The following is an 18,804-nucleotide window of genomic DNA, read 5'->3' on the forward strand; positions in this document are numbered from 1 at the left end:
TTGGGTACAAACAGACCAGCAGTTCCTCTCTGGAGCCTGGTTCTCCCCAGTGTGACACTGCCCAGGGCAGTTCACTTCCTCTGGCCTGGTAGTGGCAGAGGGTGCTCACACTGACATGCAGTTGCTTTTATTTCCTTCTCTTTTGACAACTAGCACTTGGCTCCCAGATCGTGGGGGCAGGAACCAGGGGTGGGAGTGGGCAATCTGTGAGCTGTGGGATTCCTGCTCCCAAAGTACACATCCTCTGTTCTCTGGAGCTAGACAGCGGCCCCCACCCCCACCCCACCACAAGCCCTGCATTGATGACAACTAATGAGTGGGGGAGGGAAGTACACACATACACTGTGAATTTCACTCTGTCTCTTGGCATCACACACATTCATACTGAGACTCACAGAGCCTGCAGAGACACACCACACAAGTGTGCACCACGTCTATATGCACGGTGCCTGGATACACTTACCCTGTAAAAGCCTACACTGTCACTCACACTTCGGGTATCACTTTGCCATATGCACACACATGCACGCACACACACACACACACATTATAAATACACTTATATCACAAAGGTACATCCCAGGCCACACGTGCAGCCACCTCCCAAGCAGACCCAGCACTTTTCTGGGAGGCCCATGAAAGGAAAAGGACCTCTTACCTCCCACTCCAAGGACACAAGGGTAGAGCACTGGGAAGAGGGATTGGAGACAAGGGGGAATTTAAAGAAATGCCTTAGGGAAAGAGATACTCTCCCTCCATTTGGCTTAGGGACCTAAAACTTCGCCATCAGCCCCCACTCGCCTCCTCCCCCTGTATGCCTTGGCCTCGGCCCCAGAAGTAGGGGGCTCTATGAAGAGCAGCCCCCTGGCTGAAGGAGCGTTGCTTTGTTCTTTATCTCCTGCTGCAGGCAGCAGCCTGTGGTGCCTCGGGAAAACTAGGTGGCTGTGGGATGCCGCCACTGAGGCAGAGCCAGAGAGATGAGCATCGCAGCCCCAGCCTCAGAATTCAGACAGCACAGGTGCCAGTGCATCGGGGCCAGTGAAATCGAGAAGCCTGGGAGCACCTCAAGAGATCAAATACATGTACACACACACACACATGCCACAGAAGTGAGGGGTGAGAAGCACTGGGAGATAACCAGGAATCCAATGGTACCACGTGGACACACATTCTAGGCCTGGCACTGAGAGCCCACAGGCCGGTGAGCCCAGGACAGTGAGATTAAAGATAACCAACCGCACTCCCAAACCCGCAGAATCAAACCTCAGTGCAGCCCCCAGTCAAGAATCCAGGCGGTTAGAGCTGTGGAATGAATTGGAGAGCTTATCCCCTTTCCCCAGCTTCAGGGCAGTCCCTCCCCCCCCACTAAATTGATAAATCAAATCCAGACACAAACCCAATCTGCCCGATGCCCTAGAAAATGCCCCCGCTTCACTCACCAGCTGATCTCAGAAATAGCTTTGGCCCAGCAAGACTGTCCCTGCTCGCTCCCTCCCTTACGAAGCCATTACTGACCCACCAGGAGCCTATACACAGACAGCACAGACTTTGGGGACAGAGCGGCCTCCCAGGAAGAGGCTGCAGGGAAGAGGAGGGTGAACTGGCTGACCCTTTGCAGTCCTTTTACCATCTAAGACAGCTCTCCCATCCCTAGTAATTCCCTGTCTCGTAGTTGTAAATAAATCAACCAAACACCATTGTCTAGGGTTTTTTTGGTTTTGTTCTGTTTTGTTAAAAAAAAAAAAAAAAAGACAAGACATCATGGCCAACTGGTAGGTTCCTAAGTCTCTGCCCATCCAGTTGAGCCAGACAATGCCCAGGGGTAGTGAAATATAGGGGAGGAAAATCCAGGGAAGGAGATGTGGGGAGGAAGGCAGAGCCCCAGACAGTGAGCCACTGAAGGATACCGTCATCCTGTGACTTCCTGTCTGTGACCACAAACGGAGGAGGAAGGAGGACCCCAGACAAGTCCCTCACCTCCCAGCAAGGCGATCCCTTTCTCCATCAGGCACACACATTCTTTCCTCCTACTCTGATTGCTCAGAGGTGGGCCCCACCTCCCCAGCCCTCTGCAGGGCTTCCTCTGACCTCTTCCCTTCCCCAGAGCAGGGTCTCAGTTGCCAGGCATCAAGCCAAGGTGGGCTTGCCCCTGCAGGTCCTTCCCCCTGGAAGGACCTGGGGAGGAGTAAATGGGGGCCTGGCAGGTTTCAGTTTTGGGACTGGGTCTCAGTCGGTCTCCTGCTACCCCTCACCTTCCCTATGGTAGGGACCAGACCTCCTGACTAGACTGAGGGGAGGGACAATGGTCAAGCTACATGTCTACTTTCCTCCCCTGATTATGGAACTGGGACTCCACGTTCTGACTAGACTGAGGGAAGGGACAATGGTCAAGCTACATGTCTACTTTCCTCCCCTGATTATGGAACTGGGACTTCTCTTCTCCCACAGACTTGGGCTCACCTTGCAGGAGGTGGCCCCACCTATCTACATCAGAGGGAGTCAAGATGAGTCCCCAGGGCTGCAAACTAGAGCTGGCATGTAGTATGTGGTCAACAAGTGTTTATAGATGGCTGAAGGGCTGAATGGATGAATGAATCCAGGATCAATTTGGAAACATACCAGGGCTCTCTTGGGTTATCTAAGCCCATAGAGGACACCCCTAGGCTTCGGCTCACCCCAAGCGCACACCCATGCTCATCAGCACACACGCACACACACATACACACAAACACAGCCCGAAGGAAACTTCTAGGCCAGAGGCAAAGCCAAGACTCAGACCTAGGCTCCAGGTCAGCTCTGCAGCCTCCAGGGGAGGGGGCAGCAGGGGGCACTGAGCCCCCTGCCTGCTGACAGGCTCACTCTCGGAAGCTGTCAGCCAGCTGGTGGCAGTCCAGCTCCCCCTTCGGCTCCAGGCCCCCCGGAAGCTTCACTCCCGTCTTCCGGTCCACACACCAGCACTTGCCGCGCTGTCCATCCAGGGCTGGGTGGCACTGCCAAGACAAGGGTGTGAGAGGTCAGGTTCCCAGGCGGCCACCCCTGATCCCAGCCCAGCCCCCAGATCAGACAGTGGTTTCCAATTGGTCTCTGAGGGTGGAGGCTCTCTTGGACATGAGTCCTCTGAGTTCACCGGAGTGGAGCAAAGGTGGCCAAGAAGGAAAGGCCCAAAGAGTCTGGGAAGGCAGAGCCCTGAGGATGTTCTGTAGACCCCCTGGAGAGGAGATGGGATCCACAGACTTGAAAGGTACAGCTGGATGTCAAAGGCTAGGGTCCAGTTTGAAGTTTTTAGCTTGGGTTCTGATTGTATTTTGGCTTGAGTTCTGACTGTGTTGAGACTTCGAGAATAGGATTATGGTTAAGACTGTGATTATCCACATTGAAGTTAGGGTAGCATTAGGATAAGAGTTGCGGTCGAATTGGGAATTATGACTACAGTTTGAGTGGGGTAAGGCCAAGAGCCCAGGTCAGAAATGGAATTGGGACAGAGACAGAGGTCGAGGTGAGAACAAATAAAGCAGTTGGGTTAAACTTTGGGTCGGGCTTAGACGGGAGAGGAGGGAGGGTAGGGGGTAAAGGTATATTTCCGAGTCAGGATTAGAGTTGAAGTGAAGGATGTCTCAAGGGTCAGAACTGGCCAGATGATAAAGGGTAAAGTGTCAGAATTTTCAGCGAATAAAAATGGGAAGGAAACACACAGAACTGTATAACACAAAGAATGAGCCCTAATGTAAACCATGGACTCTGATTAATAACTAATAACCAATTTTAGTTCCCTGGTGGTCCAATGGTTAGGACTCGGCACGTTCACTGCCAGGGGTCCAGATTCAATCCTAGATCAGCAAACAAAGATCCCACAAGCCATGTGGCTTGGCCAAAAAAAAAAGGAAAAAGAAAAATTGAGACAAGGATAAAACTGGTATTGGGACAAAGGCTAGAGAAAGGTTTGACACTGATTTGGGGCAGGGGATCTTTCTGGTTCTCCACCATTGCACCCCACCTCATAACCTCCTCATGCCATCCTAGGGTGTGCAGACTCGGGGGCAGCCTTTCCCCTCCTAGCTAGGCCTCTTCTGGCCCAATGGTGGTCCACTTTGTGGATTCGCTTGTAGAGCATGAAGTGGGGGAACATGTGTATCCATGCTCAGGAGGGCTGGAGGAGATCCAGGCCTCATCCAGCACAAGGCCACCCAGTGTCCTGCCCAGATATGCCACCATCCCAGGTAAGCCCAACTCTGACAGGCCAGAGACACAGCTTGAGCAAGTCCGCCTCACTGACCACCCCAGCTTCCTGGGGGCTTGTCAGAGGAACCCATGTTTCAAGGGTGTGAGGAGGCCTAGAGGTTTCTGCATTCGTCTCCTCTCCTGCCTTCTTCTTCCTCTGCTCTACCCGAAGTGCCTGTTCCCAGCTGTCAGGTCTGCCTTCCCCCCAGCTTGGCTGACCCCCAGGTCCTTTGGGTGGCTCAGCTCAGGGGAAGGGGCATGTTGAGTTTTCTCTGCAACTCCTCAAGACCTAGCCCCTCCATTCCCAGATGACACCTCAGACATCCAGGGACAAAGGAAAACTACTCACAGGAATGGAGGTGGAGAGGGGGAGGGCTTTGGAGGCAGAGGCTGACGGGTGCTAGGTCTGCCTCACAGATAGTGGCTACAGAGGCCATGGAAATAGCCCTGGATGGGGAGGCAGGATGACTGGCCTGCCTTTAACTTGCTCCATGACTCTGGGCTGCCCTCTGCCCCTCCCTGGGCCTCAGTCTCCTCATCTGAGGGGGGAATAGGTAAAATGAACTAAGGTCCTGAGTCTGGGGGTAGGGTGGTCTGGAGAGGGTCTAAGGGGTGAGGTTGGGGCTGGGGAGCCTCCCCCTTCCTGAGACTGCCATCCCAGACATCCCAGAGCTGAGGCCGGGCCGAGCCGACGGAGACGGAGACGGAGACGCACCTGCTTGGGGTGGAAGTTGCCGTTGCGGTCGCAGTTGGGGATGGGAATGATGTAAAGGTCTTCGTGGGTGCGGCTCTGTGAGGCGGCCAGCCGCTCCAGCGCCCGGTGCAGCTCACTCTGGCAGGAGCCCTGGGGCTGGAGGAGGGGAAGATGAAAACTGTTTAGCAGGAGCAGAAGAGGCAGGGGGACCAGGGCTGAGGGTCAGATCAGGACTGTAGGCTCTGAAAGGAGGGATCAGACCTGGAGGCCGAGCAGGCCTTCAGTGAGATGAAAGGAGGGGCTCAGGTTTAGGGCACCCTGGCGGGCAAGACAGAGGGACATTGAGGAGAGGATCTCGAGCCAAAAAGCTTCTAAAAAGGAGGGGTGTGACGTGAAGGGATCTAGTGGGGAAAGGAAATGTATGGAGAAGGACAGGAAGGGGATGATGTCTAAATAAGACGGAAGGATGAAATCATATAATTAACAACTTGTAAGACCCAGGCACGGATCCATCAGAACCACCCATCAGAAAGGACATTAGCCAGACCCTGGATCAAGGTCCCAAGGCTCCCTACTATGGCCAGCTTGAACTCTCAAGTTACTGAGAAGCTCTGGAGTGAGGAATTCAGGGGAAGAGCCTAGCAACATCAGGGGGCTTGGGGCAACTGCTATTCACCAACCAGTGTGGAGTGTCTCAGTATTTAACAGTAACTTCAGCTGTCCCTAATGTCTAGAACTGCTGAACCAGAAAGGAATTTCAACAGGAGTGAGGACTTTTCTGGGTCCTGATGACACACACAAGGTGTACATAGCAGGCAGCCAAAGAATGCTTGCTGAACAGACACTGTCTGGATCTGGTGGTGGTGGTGTGTGCCTATGCACGTGCACATTTGATCAGCGGTCCTCACCACAGGCCGGGCTTCCTCTCGGGGCACCCCGATGACCTTCATCTTGCCCCCACTGCTGCTCCGGTCTCGAATTTTGGCTAAGTGCTTCTGCAGGCACTTGCGGTCGTGGGCGCTGCAGGGGCTGAAGCTGTTGTTGGGATGGTCACCCTCATCCTTGTCTGCAGTCAGGCCAAGAGTGGGAGAGGTCAGTGCTTATAAAGGGCAAGACAGCAGAGCAACCCAACTTCCCATCTGCATTCTCCTCCTTGGGGAGTCTCCAGTCTGGTGCTAGAAGAACCACGGGAAGAGCAGGGGGTCTGGGGGTGAGAAGAAATGAAATCAGCACCCCAGTTTCCTCCCCACTCCCCTGGATCTTCTCGGGAGAATATTCCTCTTGGAGTCCTTGATTTTTCCTTCACTCCACCCAGTCCAGTCCTCAGATGAGTCACCAGCTGCAGCCGCCCAAACAGCAGGAGGGTCCCCTGGGCCTTGCAGGGAGGTCTGAGGCAGGCTGAGGGCCCCACATTCATGTCCCCCTTCCATTCAGCTCTCCCTACCATCCCCCTTCTCCGTCTGCTCTTTCTTCCTGTCTCCTTTCCTGTTCCTTTCAGCGTCTGGCTGAGCCAGCCAGGGGATCCCCAGGGCTGTCAGCTCTGCTGACCCTCTTCCAAATGGCCAGAATCAAAGTTTCCATGAGTGATGAGAAACATGGCCCAAAAGCTCTCTCCATTGGCTAGAGAGGAGAAGTGGGAGTGGGTGTGTGTGCTTGCATGTGAAAAGTGTGTGCGTGTGTGGGGGGAGAGACACTGTGTGGCCCTAGGACCAAAAGAACACCCCTGCACATTCCTGCAGCCCCCCACCCCACCACTCCAAAGTCTCCCATCCTTAGATTTCAGATCTCATCCAAAGTGCCTATCTGCTGCCCAGAGCCAGGGCACTGGGGATCTGGAGATGGGGGTGGGCTGGACCACCACCCTCTCCCTGGGATCTCTTAAAGGCTCTATCTGAACTCAAGAAAAAAAAAACCCATCCAGAAGTCCCAGAACTGTAACCTCTGCTCCTTCCTCCTGGCAGCCAAAACCAGAACGCAAAGCTGAGCTGGAGGAAGAGGTCTCAAGATCTCTCTGCACATCAGAGCCACCTCTGAAATGCTCAGGCTTGGCAGCCTGCTGCTGACCCAAGTGCAAAGCCCCTGCCAGCATTCCAGATGTTGGCAGCCGGACAGAAGGTTACATCTGGTTTGCGTCAGGGTTTTTTTTTTTTTTCCTGAGGAGTTAGCAGGTTCCTCCACGCATGGCAGCAGTCCCAGAGCTGCCTTGGGGTCAAATTGTATTTTTCTGCTGAGCCAAAGTTAGTTGGGGGAGTTAGTTCTCTTCTTATTCTCCTAGTTCTGGGGGTGTGGAGGGGTGAAGCACATAGATAAAGAGAAGTCAGACAAGGAGGAATCTAGACCCCCAAGAAGTCTGTGTCAAGATTCCATACCAAAGGTTATTTATAAAGTTGAGTCACCAAGGATGGGAAAAGGTTTTGTCACGGGTGCAGGGCTGGCTTAAAGAAAAGAACCAGAGGGAAGGAATAAATGAAGCAGAGAGATATAATCCTTCCTTCTGCGTATGTAACATCTCAAGAAGGACAGTCTGTTGGGGACTTCTTTCCCAAAAGATGACAACAAGTTTCCAAAGGTCAACCAAGGAGAAGACTTGAAGACAAAGACCAACAAAGACCTCCCAGCTGGTGTGGGCAGCAGAAGAAGGGGCTGGTCAATTTCAGAAGACTAGGATTGTGCAAAGGGGCCCATAAGAAGTCAGACCCCAAGCCCTCAGCCAGGAACCAGAGAGAAGATCTGAGATCCAGGCTCCTCTCTGAAGACCCTCCCAAGGAACTTTCTGCCCAAGAAGGCCCAGGCTGGCCAGTGACTCCCCCACACACACGCCACTCTCATCTTCCACAAAGCCACAAGACTTGTGGGTGGACTCACAGCTTCGCAGGGGTTTAGGCTGGAGCTGGTGATGAGAAAGAAAGGAAATAGAAGACTGAAAAAAATTGAAGCCAAATATTGGAACCACAGGGGCTAAGCTGAGCTGGGAATAAAGGGGCCACCGCTCTACCTGGAAAGGCTGGAAGAGTCCCAGGGGCTCATTAGCCACAATCCATGAGAGCCTCGATGGCCCCTGTTGACCTGGAGGCGTTTCGCTGTCTTTCCTTTGAGTTTGCTTTCTTTTCATGACCATAAAAGAAAGCTCAGCTGTGCACAGTGATACTTGTGCCTCTTGATAAGTGGCCAAATGTTCTTTAGGTCCCCTAGGAAGAGTTTTTCTAATGCAGGGGGCTGCCTCAGCAGGTAGAGAGCTCCCTGTCCTGGAGGTGGGGCAAGTCAGAGTGGCAGAGGCCTCAAGGACGCGGAAAGATCTGCAGTAGAGGTCTGACTGCTTTCCAACATTGTGTTCCCATAAGTCGAAGTTCACACAGACACTTAGGGGATTATTAAAAGATATTTGGAATGTTTATCCCCTAACTTAAGAAGTACCATTAAGGAAGACAACTGGGTCCGCTCACTGAACCCTGGGGCTGCATGGGGCATAGGATGAGCCTGGAACATAGTTCTTGTTTTGTGTTGGCAGGCCCCCATCACATGGCAGGACGGGGGAGGTTATCTGGGGAAAGCTGAGCAGATTGCCTGCCTGGCCTCTCCTCCCTTGGTTCCCCACCGCCCAGCACACTTAGTCGTTTAGAGTAGAATCCAGCAGACAGGGAGAGTGGCTTCATACTGCCTCTTGCAGGGGCATGGGTACAGAGTATGTCCCAATCTGCCAGCACAGACAGAGGCTGGGACTCAAGGATCACAAACACACACAAACAATCACGTATCCAGACACACACTGGTTCACATGTGCACACCCACATGCACCCTGGCGCCCTGACCCTGTCCTGGGCAGAGCACACTGACTATCCTGGCTGTTGACTTTCCACTTAATCTGTAACTTTTCATTGTCCAGCCTTGTTTCACTGGCAGACTGAGGCCCCACCCCAGGATCCACCCCAGGCACTAGCTTTGGGAGGGCGAAGTTCGTAGCCTTGAGTCTCTTAAAAAAAAAAAGTTCATCTTCCCATCTCTACAACCTGCTAAACACTTGCTACTACTTACTTCCCTGCTCACCCAGGAGGTCCAGACACATTGTGCTGCTCACCTAGGTGGTGCTTCTGGAAAAACCACGATCCTGGTGGGTTTCCCTCTGAGCAGCAGCCAGGGTCAGACCTTCCCCCTCACTTCCCCAGCAAAGGTCAGACCCCTTACATCTGAAAGGTCTGTTTGGGAGCTGGGGCTTCCCAGGTAGGCCAGGTCACCTCATCCGGCCCTGCTGGAGTAGGCCAAGGACGTCCCATCACAGGGGAAACGTGGTCTCTGCTCCAGCCACAGAGGAAGGGCAGGCACCCAGAGAAAGAAGAGGCTCCACAGCTTTGGCACCAGTAGCTGCAAAGTTCATGGTCAAAGCTAGAGGATTTCCTTTTTCTTGCTGCCCAATTTCATCCCCATGATTTCTCCTCCACTCCAGCCCACACCCGGCTCAAGATGCCTAGGGTGAGGCTCCGAGGTAGGTGGGCCCAGCCACCTAGACATGAGCTGGAGGGTCACCCACCTGTCCTGCAAGAAAGGCCTGGACTCTCACTAGAGAAGCCAAGATCCCCACACCAGGTACCAGGCGTTTCTCTGAGGTCTGGTTCAAGTGGGGGCCCCCTCTCACCCTTGTGCCATGACTGCTGGCCTCAAAGCGTCAGAGAAGGACAGCTGGCCCCTCCACCCCACCCCCTCCACTCCTCTGCATGTCCCTCAGCTTTGCTCACTTGCCCCATTTTCCCCTAAAGCCCTAGTGTCATGGGAGAAGCTAAGCTTCAACTTAAATCCATTTGGCTTCCTGTTCATCACCAAGTTTTCATTGCTCCAACATTGAGCTCTTACTCCATGCCAGATGCCCCAAACTTACAAGTTGGGTCCTGTTGTCCCTCCTTTTTACACATGAGGAAATGAAGCAGAATGGCTGGAGGAAAAGAGAACTTATCTCTGCGGCTCCTATGTCTTTAAATGGAAAGGCTCCTGATACCCAAAGCACCAATAATTCTGACTTTGCCAAAACTGAAGAAAAAATGTTAAGCAGCCATGCTCCTCCTTCCCCCCTCCCCCAAGGCACAGAATTTCTGGGAAGGCCCTGTTCCCATGACGTGACTGGATTCCCAGTATTGAAGTAGGGGGGACAATATTTGCTGTGTCGACTAAAAATTAACCCAGCCTGCATGTTCCCTAACGCTGTCCCAGAGGGACCAGGGCACAGCTTCGGATCACCCCAGTTCAAATGCTGGTCTTCCCATCATCCCCTCCCCTAGATTCCACGAGTCAAGGGTCAGTACACTGAATCAGGATCGTGAATTTCTGAGGCAGGTGTCCCCACTCTGCCCTCACCTCTGTTGGCCTGGCTCGAAAAGCTGGGACAGGGGGTCATGGCAGAGGGTGGAGGTGGGGGACCACGGAGAGGGATGTGGGGAGACTTGCCCCCCTGAGCAAAGAGTCAGCCTCCGGACCACAGCAGACCAAGGGAGGAGGCTGCCCTCCCCCAGTCACCTGCTGAAACTTAGCCCCAAGAGGAAAAGGTAGGAAGGAAAGTTCATCTGATACCTCTGCCAAAACCTAGGCAAGAAATCCAAAGCCTTGGGACATAACAGGGACAGTGGCCTATTGACAGTGGAAGGCTCAGGAGGATAGCCAGCAGAGGGACCAAGCTCTGGCCTCCAGATCTCACCAGACACCCTGCAGGGCTGCCACACAACCCTAGGGGGCGCCTTTCACATGGTGCGGCATGGCCTGGGCTGGGGCAGGGGTACTTTTGGGATGACTGGGAGGTCAGAGGTCAAGGACACAGTTTACTGAGTGGGGACCTAGTGTCCCCAGGGTCCCCTCACCTCCTCTTTCCCTCTCCTGCTTTCTGCCTGCCCTGCAAGGATGGAGGCCAAGGCAAGGAGGGAAGGAGGAGAGGGGTTGAGAGACCCAGGCCCTATAATCTAAAGAGGACCTAAGGCTGCCTGTCGAGGCTGGTGTACGATGTCCACAGGGCACTCACAAACTGTTCACGCCATGCCTCCCCAAATCTCCTAGCAGAACAGTCTTCTGCACTATGGGGTGGGCTGTTCCTACCTAGCCAGGAAAGAAGGGGCTGAGGGCTCTTCTTTTCTGCCTCAGGTTCAAGTTAGTGAGAGAGGAGGAGCCCACCAGCCACCCTAATCTGCGGCCAGACACCCGCTGGCGGGTGGAGGATGAAGATGCACAGGGAAAGTGGACCTGTTGTACCCAAGGAGCCGAAGGGCTCAGCCCTCACTCCCAGTCTGGTCTGGTACCAGAACCCCTCCTCCCCACTGGCACTGGCATCTGTACCCAAGGATCAGCGACTTGCACCCCAAGCCTCCCCCCCACGGCTTCCCAGATGTGCTGGGTGCCAGGCTGGCATTTCTCCTCTAGAATGTTTTCTGCTGACCTATCTCTCGCTGCCCAGGAGCAGGAAGGGCAGAGAGGCCTGAGGCCCAGACCCCTGGGGTCCACCTCCTTCCTGTTTTCCCTGCATCCTGCTCTCCTCTGGCTAACAAGCTGCAGAGGATTGAGGAAGTGGAGCGGCCTGGGACCCAGGGCAGGAAGCTTGGGGCCGCAGTCCCAGCATCCGGACTGCAACAATGGAAGCTTCAAGCACCAGGAAAAGAGACAGACACTGACAGAGGCACCGGGAGAGCAAAACGGAGTCAGACAGGGAACAAGAAACAGAGGCAGAGGGAGAGAAAGGCAGGCAGAGGCTCCAAAAGTAACAGAGAAAGACAGGAACAGAGAGAGACAGAGAGAGAAAGGGTGACAGACAAGAGAAAGGGCAACAGAAAGAGACTGAGATGAAAGTGAGCAAAGCAGAGCAACAAAAACAGGAAAAGGAATAAGATAAGGAGAAAGAAGCTGATAACGGACAGGAGATAGTGATGAAAGGAGAATTTGAGAATGTTGTTAGTGAAACTAGAGATTGACAGACGCAGCAGGAAAGAACAAAAGAATAAGAGGAAGAAGGAGAGAGACTGAGAAAGGTTATTACAAGAAACTGAAAGTCTCACCGAGATATAGAAAAAGAGAAAGTGTAAGAATGAGGGCCTTCTAAACCTCTCTCTATCTCGATCTCGATCTCGATCTCTATCTCGATCTCGATCTCTCTCTCCCCAACCCACCCCCACCCCAACCTTCCATCCCTACTCCCTATCCCGTTAGGTCTCTGCAGCTCTGGGCTGGGAACCAAGACTTGCTTCTCTTCTGCCACTTCAGAGGGCACCTGCCAGGAGCAAGGAGCAGGGTGCCTGTGTACCAGGGCAGGAGGAGGTGCCCAGGCCTGGCAGAGAGACCCCTGTCTTCCCAAAACCTCTCAAAAAGCTAGGTGAGCCGGCCTGGGACTTTGGGAAAGGGCCACTCTGATGCCCCCTCACCACCAAAACCTCTCTAATTTGCGTGTCCCGCTCCATCCCACTTCAATGTCAAAAGTCCAAGCCCTGAGTTCTCAGACTCCTGGGGCTTCAGCTGAGTCCAGAGTGAGGGAAGGTCACTGGCTCAGGAACAGAAAGTCTCCAGGCCACCGTCCCCATCCCCCCCGTATCTGGCCCCTCAAGTGCAGGCTGCAGCTGCTGGCTGGACCAGGTCACTTACTTTCCACCCTTACAGCAGCAGCCAGGACTACCATTGGGACTCTCTTCCCAAACAGGTACCCTTCAGATGGAAGAATGGCACAGAGTCCTCCGTGATGGTGGCAACAGGCTGCCAGGGACTTGATAGCAGTTTCCTTGGCTGACCCTGTCCCATCCCAGTCGGGCCCTGCCACGTACCTGTCTTCTGCTCAACTCACAGCGGATTTTTAAGAGCCTTCTGAGCCAACCCGAATGGGAAAAGGGGCTTCTGGGAGGGCAAGATCCCAGGGAGGGCATGCAAGGGCAGGGGCACCTTACCAGAGGGCTGCAGGCTTTCCTGGATGGCCTCGATCTCTGCCAGCTCCATGCACACGCCTTGTCCGTGCACCAACGTGTGCAGGGGCTTCTCGACGCCCCGGGGCGGGTAGCAGCGCAGGCCGGAGCCGCAGCGTGGGGTGTACACCCCACAGGGCATCCCCTTGCCCAGGGCGCAAGTGGCGCAACAGCCGCAGCCGGGCTCTCGCACTAGCTCCTCGCAGCCCACGGGGGGGCGGCAGCGCGCCAGCTTCTCCTCGGAGCAGGGCGGGCAGTGGATGGCTTCGTCGCCCAGGCTCGGCCCGGGCCCGGCGGCCAGCAGCAGCGCGGCCACGAGGCAGAGGGACAGCATGACCGGACGGGGACGGGGCGCGGGCTGGCAGCGGGGGACACACAGGGGCAAGCGCCCGGCGCGCCTGGAGGACCCGACCCGGAGGACGCGGGGACACGCGGTGGCCCCCGCTGGAGGACAAGGACGGAGCCGAGGAAGTTAGCAAGCTGGCCGGAGGGGAGAGAGCCTGGCCGCCGAGGCGCTGCGCCGCATCCTCGGCCCGGCCCAGGCGGCGGGCGGTGGGGGGGCAGGGGGCTGAGCTGCTGCCCGGGACCGGCTCCCCCGGACTTTATACGGGCCCCTGGCCACACCCCCAGCGCCGTCCCAGCGGTGGGGGAGGGGCGGGGGAGAGGGAGACGGAGAGGCGGCTGTTAGGGGGAGGGGGCGCTGTCCTAAGTCGCCGCCGCCGCTACAACATCTGAAAGTCCTTTTCTGCCGCAGGAGGAAGCGGCGCAGTTTGGAAGCCACGGCAGGGACCGAGAGCGCTTCCGAACTGGGGCCCCGGGGGGCAGCGAAGGGCAAGGAAAAGCGAAGGCGCTGCTCTTCGGTTCCCCCACCCCCGACCTTGGAGAATTCTCCCCCGGACCCCTGAGATGGCCCGCGGTCCCCCCACGCTGAGAGCGCGGCGACCTCCTTGCCCCAACTCCCAGGTCCGAGATTCAGTCCCCCTGGCCGGACAGAGTCCTTTCCACCCCACTCCAGGGCTTCGCCTCTCAGCCGCTGGAGACCTGGTCCGGGGAGGAGGGTAAGGGGGCCCTGAAGGGTCTGATGGCCCTAAAAAGTTAATAGGCTCTCTCCTCCTCACTTGTCCCTTCCAACCTGCTGTCGCCCCCAGCTCCCCGGGGGCTCATTGGAGCCCCTGTCCCCTCTGGCTTACCCAGGATGAAATCAACAGAACTCCCACACGGAGAGGGAGGTCCCCAGACGCTTGCTCCTTCCTGGATGTTTGCTTCTATTGCCCAGACCCATCCCCAGAGGGAAACTGGCTGAGGAGATTGCCACTCTCAAAGGCAAATTGTGCATCGCACAACTCCAGAGGGCACCATTTCTCTTGTAGTCATTGTAGACTTGCATAGCTGTTCTGACCGTCTTCCAGCAGATGGCACTCAATGGTTTTGAGAACAGGGGTGCCTTTTCTAATTCACCCAACGGTGCTATTTGGGCTAGTGTCAGGGTTGGCTGAGGCCTCTGAAATCCTGTTGGTGCCTGTATGCTCCTTGCCTCAATTCCGCAGGGGTTAGGAGGGGTTCTAGAGTAGCATTTGGAGCAGGGACTCCTCTCCTAGATGGTCTCTCAGGTCCTCCCTCCCCACCCTCCCCCAAAGTTTCTGCTATCCTGGACCTGATTTCAGGATAAGGGCTCCTGTCCAGGCATAATTGGTGACCCGCTGTGGATTTTTCTGGCTTGGCCTAGAAAGCTGCAGGGTAGCCAAGCTGAAGTGCAGATCAGAAACCCTCTTTCTGCTTCCTCCCCCAAGACAGAGGTCCTTCAGTCTCACAGGGATTGGGCCATCTACCTTCTGCAAGTGCAGACTGTCCAGGTGAGAGGAGGGAGGCAGAGGGGCTAGAAGCTGGCCCCCCGCAGGGACAGAACCAAAAGTTGCAAACTGACGGCACCTACTGGCAGGACTGCAGAAGGACTGGAGAGTCACAACTGGGGACACAATTTCGGGATGCTCCATGGACATCTCACAGACGGCTGGGGTCTCTTCTGCCCCATCTGTCTTGGCCCAAAGAGGGCCAGGCCCCTCCAGTCCCTGGGGGAAGCCCGGCCTGTCCCCAATTCAGAAAAATGCCCCCAGCTCTCCCAATTCCTTCAACATCATGGGACCCAGTTCTGCCACCAACTTACTGAATGAACTTGGACACCACCCCTTAGAGCTCGAACGTCCCTAACTAGAGTGGAGGTAGGTCATCTCCACCTGGCCTACCTCTTAAAGCTCTTGTGAGAATAAACTGGGACCAGGAAGAATAGTTCTGATTGCAATGCTGGACTTGTCTCCTGGATAGCAAACCTGGGAGGGATAAAGGTGCTAGGACAGGAGGAAGGAGGGCAGAAGAGGCTGAACTGAAGCCAAGAGAAGTGGCAGGAGATCAAGCATGAGTGCACGTGAGTTTCAGAAATCTGGACATTTTTCCAGGTGAGATATGTCCACACCTCTACCCCAGCAGCTCTCCCGCCCCGAGTCCGTCCTCAGGCTTGCCCACATTGCCATCTGGGATAATTCCTAGGAGGCAGGAAAACGGATATGAGAGCTCTTCCGAGCACCTCCTCATCATACATGCAACCCACCTTTACTGAACACTACTGTGTGCAGGCTTTGTGCTAATACAGAGCGTCCAGACACGGCTGAGACCACTGTCCATCCTCAGGGAGCTCACTGCTTAGTGAGGGGAGACAGACATATGAATAAAATAAGTGCAGGTGCCCTGGGAGTGTCTATATGGGGCATGGTGGGGACCCAGATGCACAAATGGTCAGTTCTAATCCAGGACAAGGAAAGACTTCATGGGGGAAGTGACTCTTGGACCAATGGTCTTCCATCCCTGCTAGAGGGATAAACACAGATATTAGCATCAGGGGGACTTTCCAGGTGGCACGAGTGGTAAAGAATCCACCTACCAATGCAGGAGGCACAGATTTGATCCCTGGGTCAGTAAGATCCCCTGGAGGAGTAAATGGCAACCTATGCCATTATTCTTGCCTGGAAAAATTCCATGGACAGAGGAACCTGGTGGGCTACAGCCCACGGGGTCGCAAAGAGTCAGACACAAATGAGCACACACACATTAGCATCAGGCTGACCTGGATTCTATCCTGGTTTTGTCACCAGTAACTGAAGCAAGATACTCTCCGAGTTTCACAGTCCTTACCCAGAAAGAAGGGTAGGGAGGGAAGAGATTGAAAGAGTGGCCTTTGCGGTGCCCAGCACACATATGCTCCTAATCTCCCCTGCTAGAAACTAACTTCTCCACCTGGCTGGACATTCCCTGGTGGCAGGAACTGGGTCTCCTCCCCCCAGATTAGAAGTTCCCAGAGGACTGGCTTGTGTGTCCCCTTCCCCTCTAGCCTGCTGCTGTCTGGGAGAGGCTGTATATAAAAGGCATGGGATTTGGAGTTACCAGACCTGGGTTTGAGTTGCAGCACAGCCAACAAAGAGCTTTGTTATACTTGAAACTAACATAACATTGTAAATTAACTATACTTCAAATTTTTAAAAAAGAGTTTTGTGACCTTGGACATACACTTAATGTCTTGAAGGGTTATTTTCATCTTCTGTTAAAAAAAAAGAGAGAGAGATAATAGTTGGGCTTCCCCACAGTATTGTTGTTGTTGTTTAATCACTAAGTCATGTCTGATTCTTTGCAACCCCACGGACTGTAGCCTGCCAGGCTCCTCTGCCCATGGGATTTCTCAGGCAAAAATACTGGAGTGGGTTACCATTTCCTTCTCTAGAAAATCTTACTGACCCAGGGATGGAAACTGCATCTCCTGCATGGGCAGGAGGATTCTTTACCGCTGAGCCACCCCAAAGCAAGGTTGCAAGGAAAAGTGAGATCATGGACAAGAAAGGGCTTTGAGGAATGGAAAGCAGATGCTGTGTGTGGGTTTCCTCCACCTCACTGCTGCCTCTTTGAGGACTGGGAGCCCCCCAGAGACAGAAACCCGGTTCTCCTTCCCTGCAGTCTTTCCCAGCCCAGAGCTCTACCAGAAAAAAGAAAACTCCTCTTCCCCTCAGCATCCCTGTCCATCCCTCACCTCCTGGGAGCTGGGGGTTGGGGGCCAGGAAGAGACTCCTAATGGACAGGTGGAAAGCCTCACTCTCTTCAGCCTCTTCCATCCCACCCCTTTACCAGCTTGTTGCTTAGAAAGAATCTCACTGTGTAGCTCATTGGTCTAGGGCGGTGATTGTCACTTAGGGTACAAGAGGTCCCAGGGTCAAATCCAGGATGAGCCCCCCTTCTTGGGCTTCCCTGGTGGCTCAGATGGTAAAGTATCTGCCTGCAATGCAGGAGACCCAAATTCTATCCCTGGGTCAGGAAGATCCCCTGGAGAAGGGAATAGCAGCCCACTCCAGTATTCTTGCCTGAAGAATTCCATGGATGGAGGAGCCTGGTGGGCTACAGTCTATGGGGTCGAAAAGAGTCGGACATGGCTGAGCAACTAACACTTTCACAACTCCCTTGTTAGCTCAGTTTCAAATTTCTATTGTAGGGCTCCAGCTGGGCTTCTTAGAGGATCAGTAAGAAAAGAGAGCTCTCTTCCCAGGAGAAAGAAACAGTCCTGCCCTCAGGGAACATCCACTCTGATGGCTTGCCCTTGGGAGCGGCTCATAGGAGTAGGGTGGAATATACATCCATATACATATATATATACACACATCCTATATATGGGATGGAATACACACAAAAATGAAAGTTAACAGTTAATGAGCATAGACCATATGCTGGACATGTTCTAAGTGCTTTACTATGTCCGTTTCACAACAACCTCATGAAGTAGTCCCCATCGTTGTTCCTTTTTAAAATGGGGAAAGTGAAGTACAGAGAGGCATGTGACTTACTCAACATCACACAGCAAGTAAGTGGAAGATCAGAGTCATGAACCCAAGCAGTCTGTATGATTAATCCCTATGTTTTACAGCCTTCCGAAACAGCTGTCAGAAGCATTCTAAGCAAATTCCAAGGGCAAAAGGCTATGGTACAGAGTGCAAGCTAGGTATACGGGGTCAGAGCAGAGGTGGCATTGCCATGGGAAGGAGACTGACCCGTAACTTTGGCTTCCTAGCCCCTCTCTGGCTGCCCCCAGACCGTCCGCTGTGCACGCACCAAATAGGGAGCTGTTTCCCTCCATACTGGGATGTCCAGGTCCCAGATACGACATCCTCTGTGGTCACCCCAGGTGTGGGCTGAGCAATGGCGCCAGAGTACAGCTGCCTCCTTGACTACCAGGGCCCCACACTTGGACAGACCAGATCAGGAGAGTGAGGATCTCCGAAAAGACATTACAGGGAAGGGGGAGTCTGGTCCAGAGGACAGAGCCTGGGTCCTTCCCACAGGACAAGTGGCTTCAGAAGTGAACACCCAGGCAGGGAGCAGGTGGGGAAAGGAGAACCAATCTGACCCTGGGCAGCCCAGGATCTGGTTTCATGTCTTCAGTTCACCCAGCTCTACCACCTGCCAGCTCTGTGGCACTTCCCCTTCCTCAGCTTCAGTTTTACCATCTATAAAATAGGAGAGGGGAACTCATGGAATTGTGAAGCCCCTTCCAAACTGGAGCCATCTAGGAATCTAGAACCTCTGAAGTGCTTTTACGTGGTCCTAGGCCCAAAGCTGGCGTGGCTTCCAACAGAGTGCACACTGTTTCCAGGTCAACTGGCACCAGCAGAGTATCTTTCTCATGTCTCAAAGAAACCTGCCCAACAGAGGAGCCAAGTGAATGATGCTGGGCTCTAAGAGAGCGCTGTCACCACCCTGAGAGGTGAGGAGGCTCACCCGAGGGCACATAGCTAGGAAGTAATCCAGCCAAGACTTAAGCCAGATATCATGACTGCCTCCTGCAGACTTACCCCCCTGCGCCATGTTGCTTCTGCTGCCAGAGCATCTCTGGCAAGCCATGGGCTCAGGACTCAAGGGAGGCAGAGGTGGGGTGAGCAAAAGCAGGTG

At 54.3% G+C, this 18,804-nt stretch overlaps 1 protein-coding gene across 1 annotated transcript; it reads right to left on the reverse strand.

Moving 5' to 3' along the window:
- Nucleotides 1–1,736: 1,736 nt before the first annotated feature.
- IGFBP4 (insulin like growth factor binding protein 4) lies at nucleotides 1,737–13,413 on the reverse strand. Its single transcript, XM_065911212.1, has 4 exons — nucleotides 12,811–13,413; nucleotides 5,821–5,978; nucleotides 4,934–5,068; nucleotides 1,737–2,990 (listed from the first exon to the last, which is right to left on the reverse strand). The coding sequence occupies exons 1-4, from the start codon at nucleotides 13,157–13,159 to the stop codon at nucleotides 2,856–2,858; spliced, it is 777 nt and encodes a 258-aa protein (XP_065767284.1). The 5' UTR covers nucleotides 13,160–13,413; the 3' UTR covers nucleotides 1,737–2,855.
- Nucleotides 13,414–18,804: the final 5,391 nt, after the last annotated feature.

The sequence above is a fragment of the Muntiacus reevesi genome, chromosome 18 (genome assembly GCF_963930625.1).
Source record: "Muntiacus reevesi chromosome 18, mMunRee1.1, whole genome shotgun sequence".
NCBI lineage: Eukaryota > Metazoa > Chordata > Mammalia > Artiodactyla > Cervidae > Muntiacus > Muntiacus reevesi.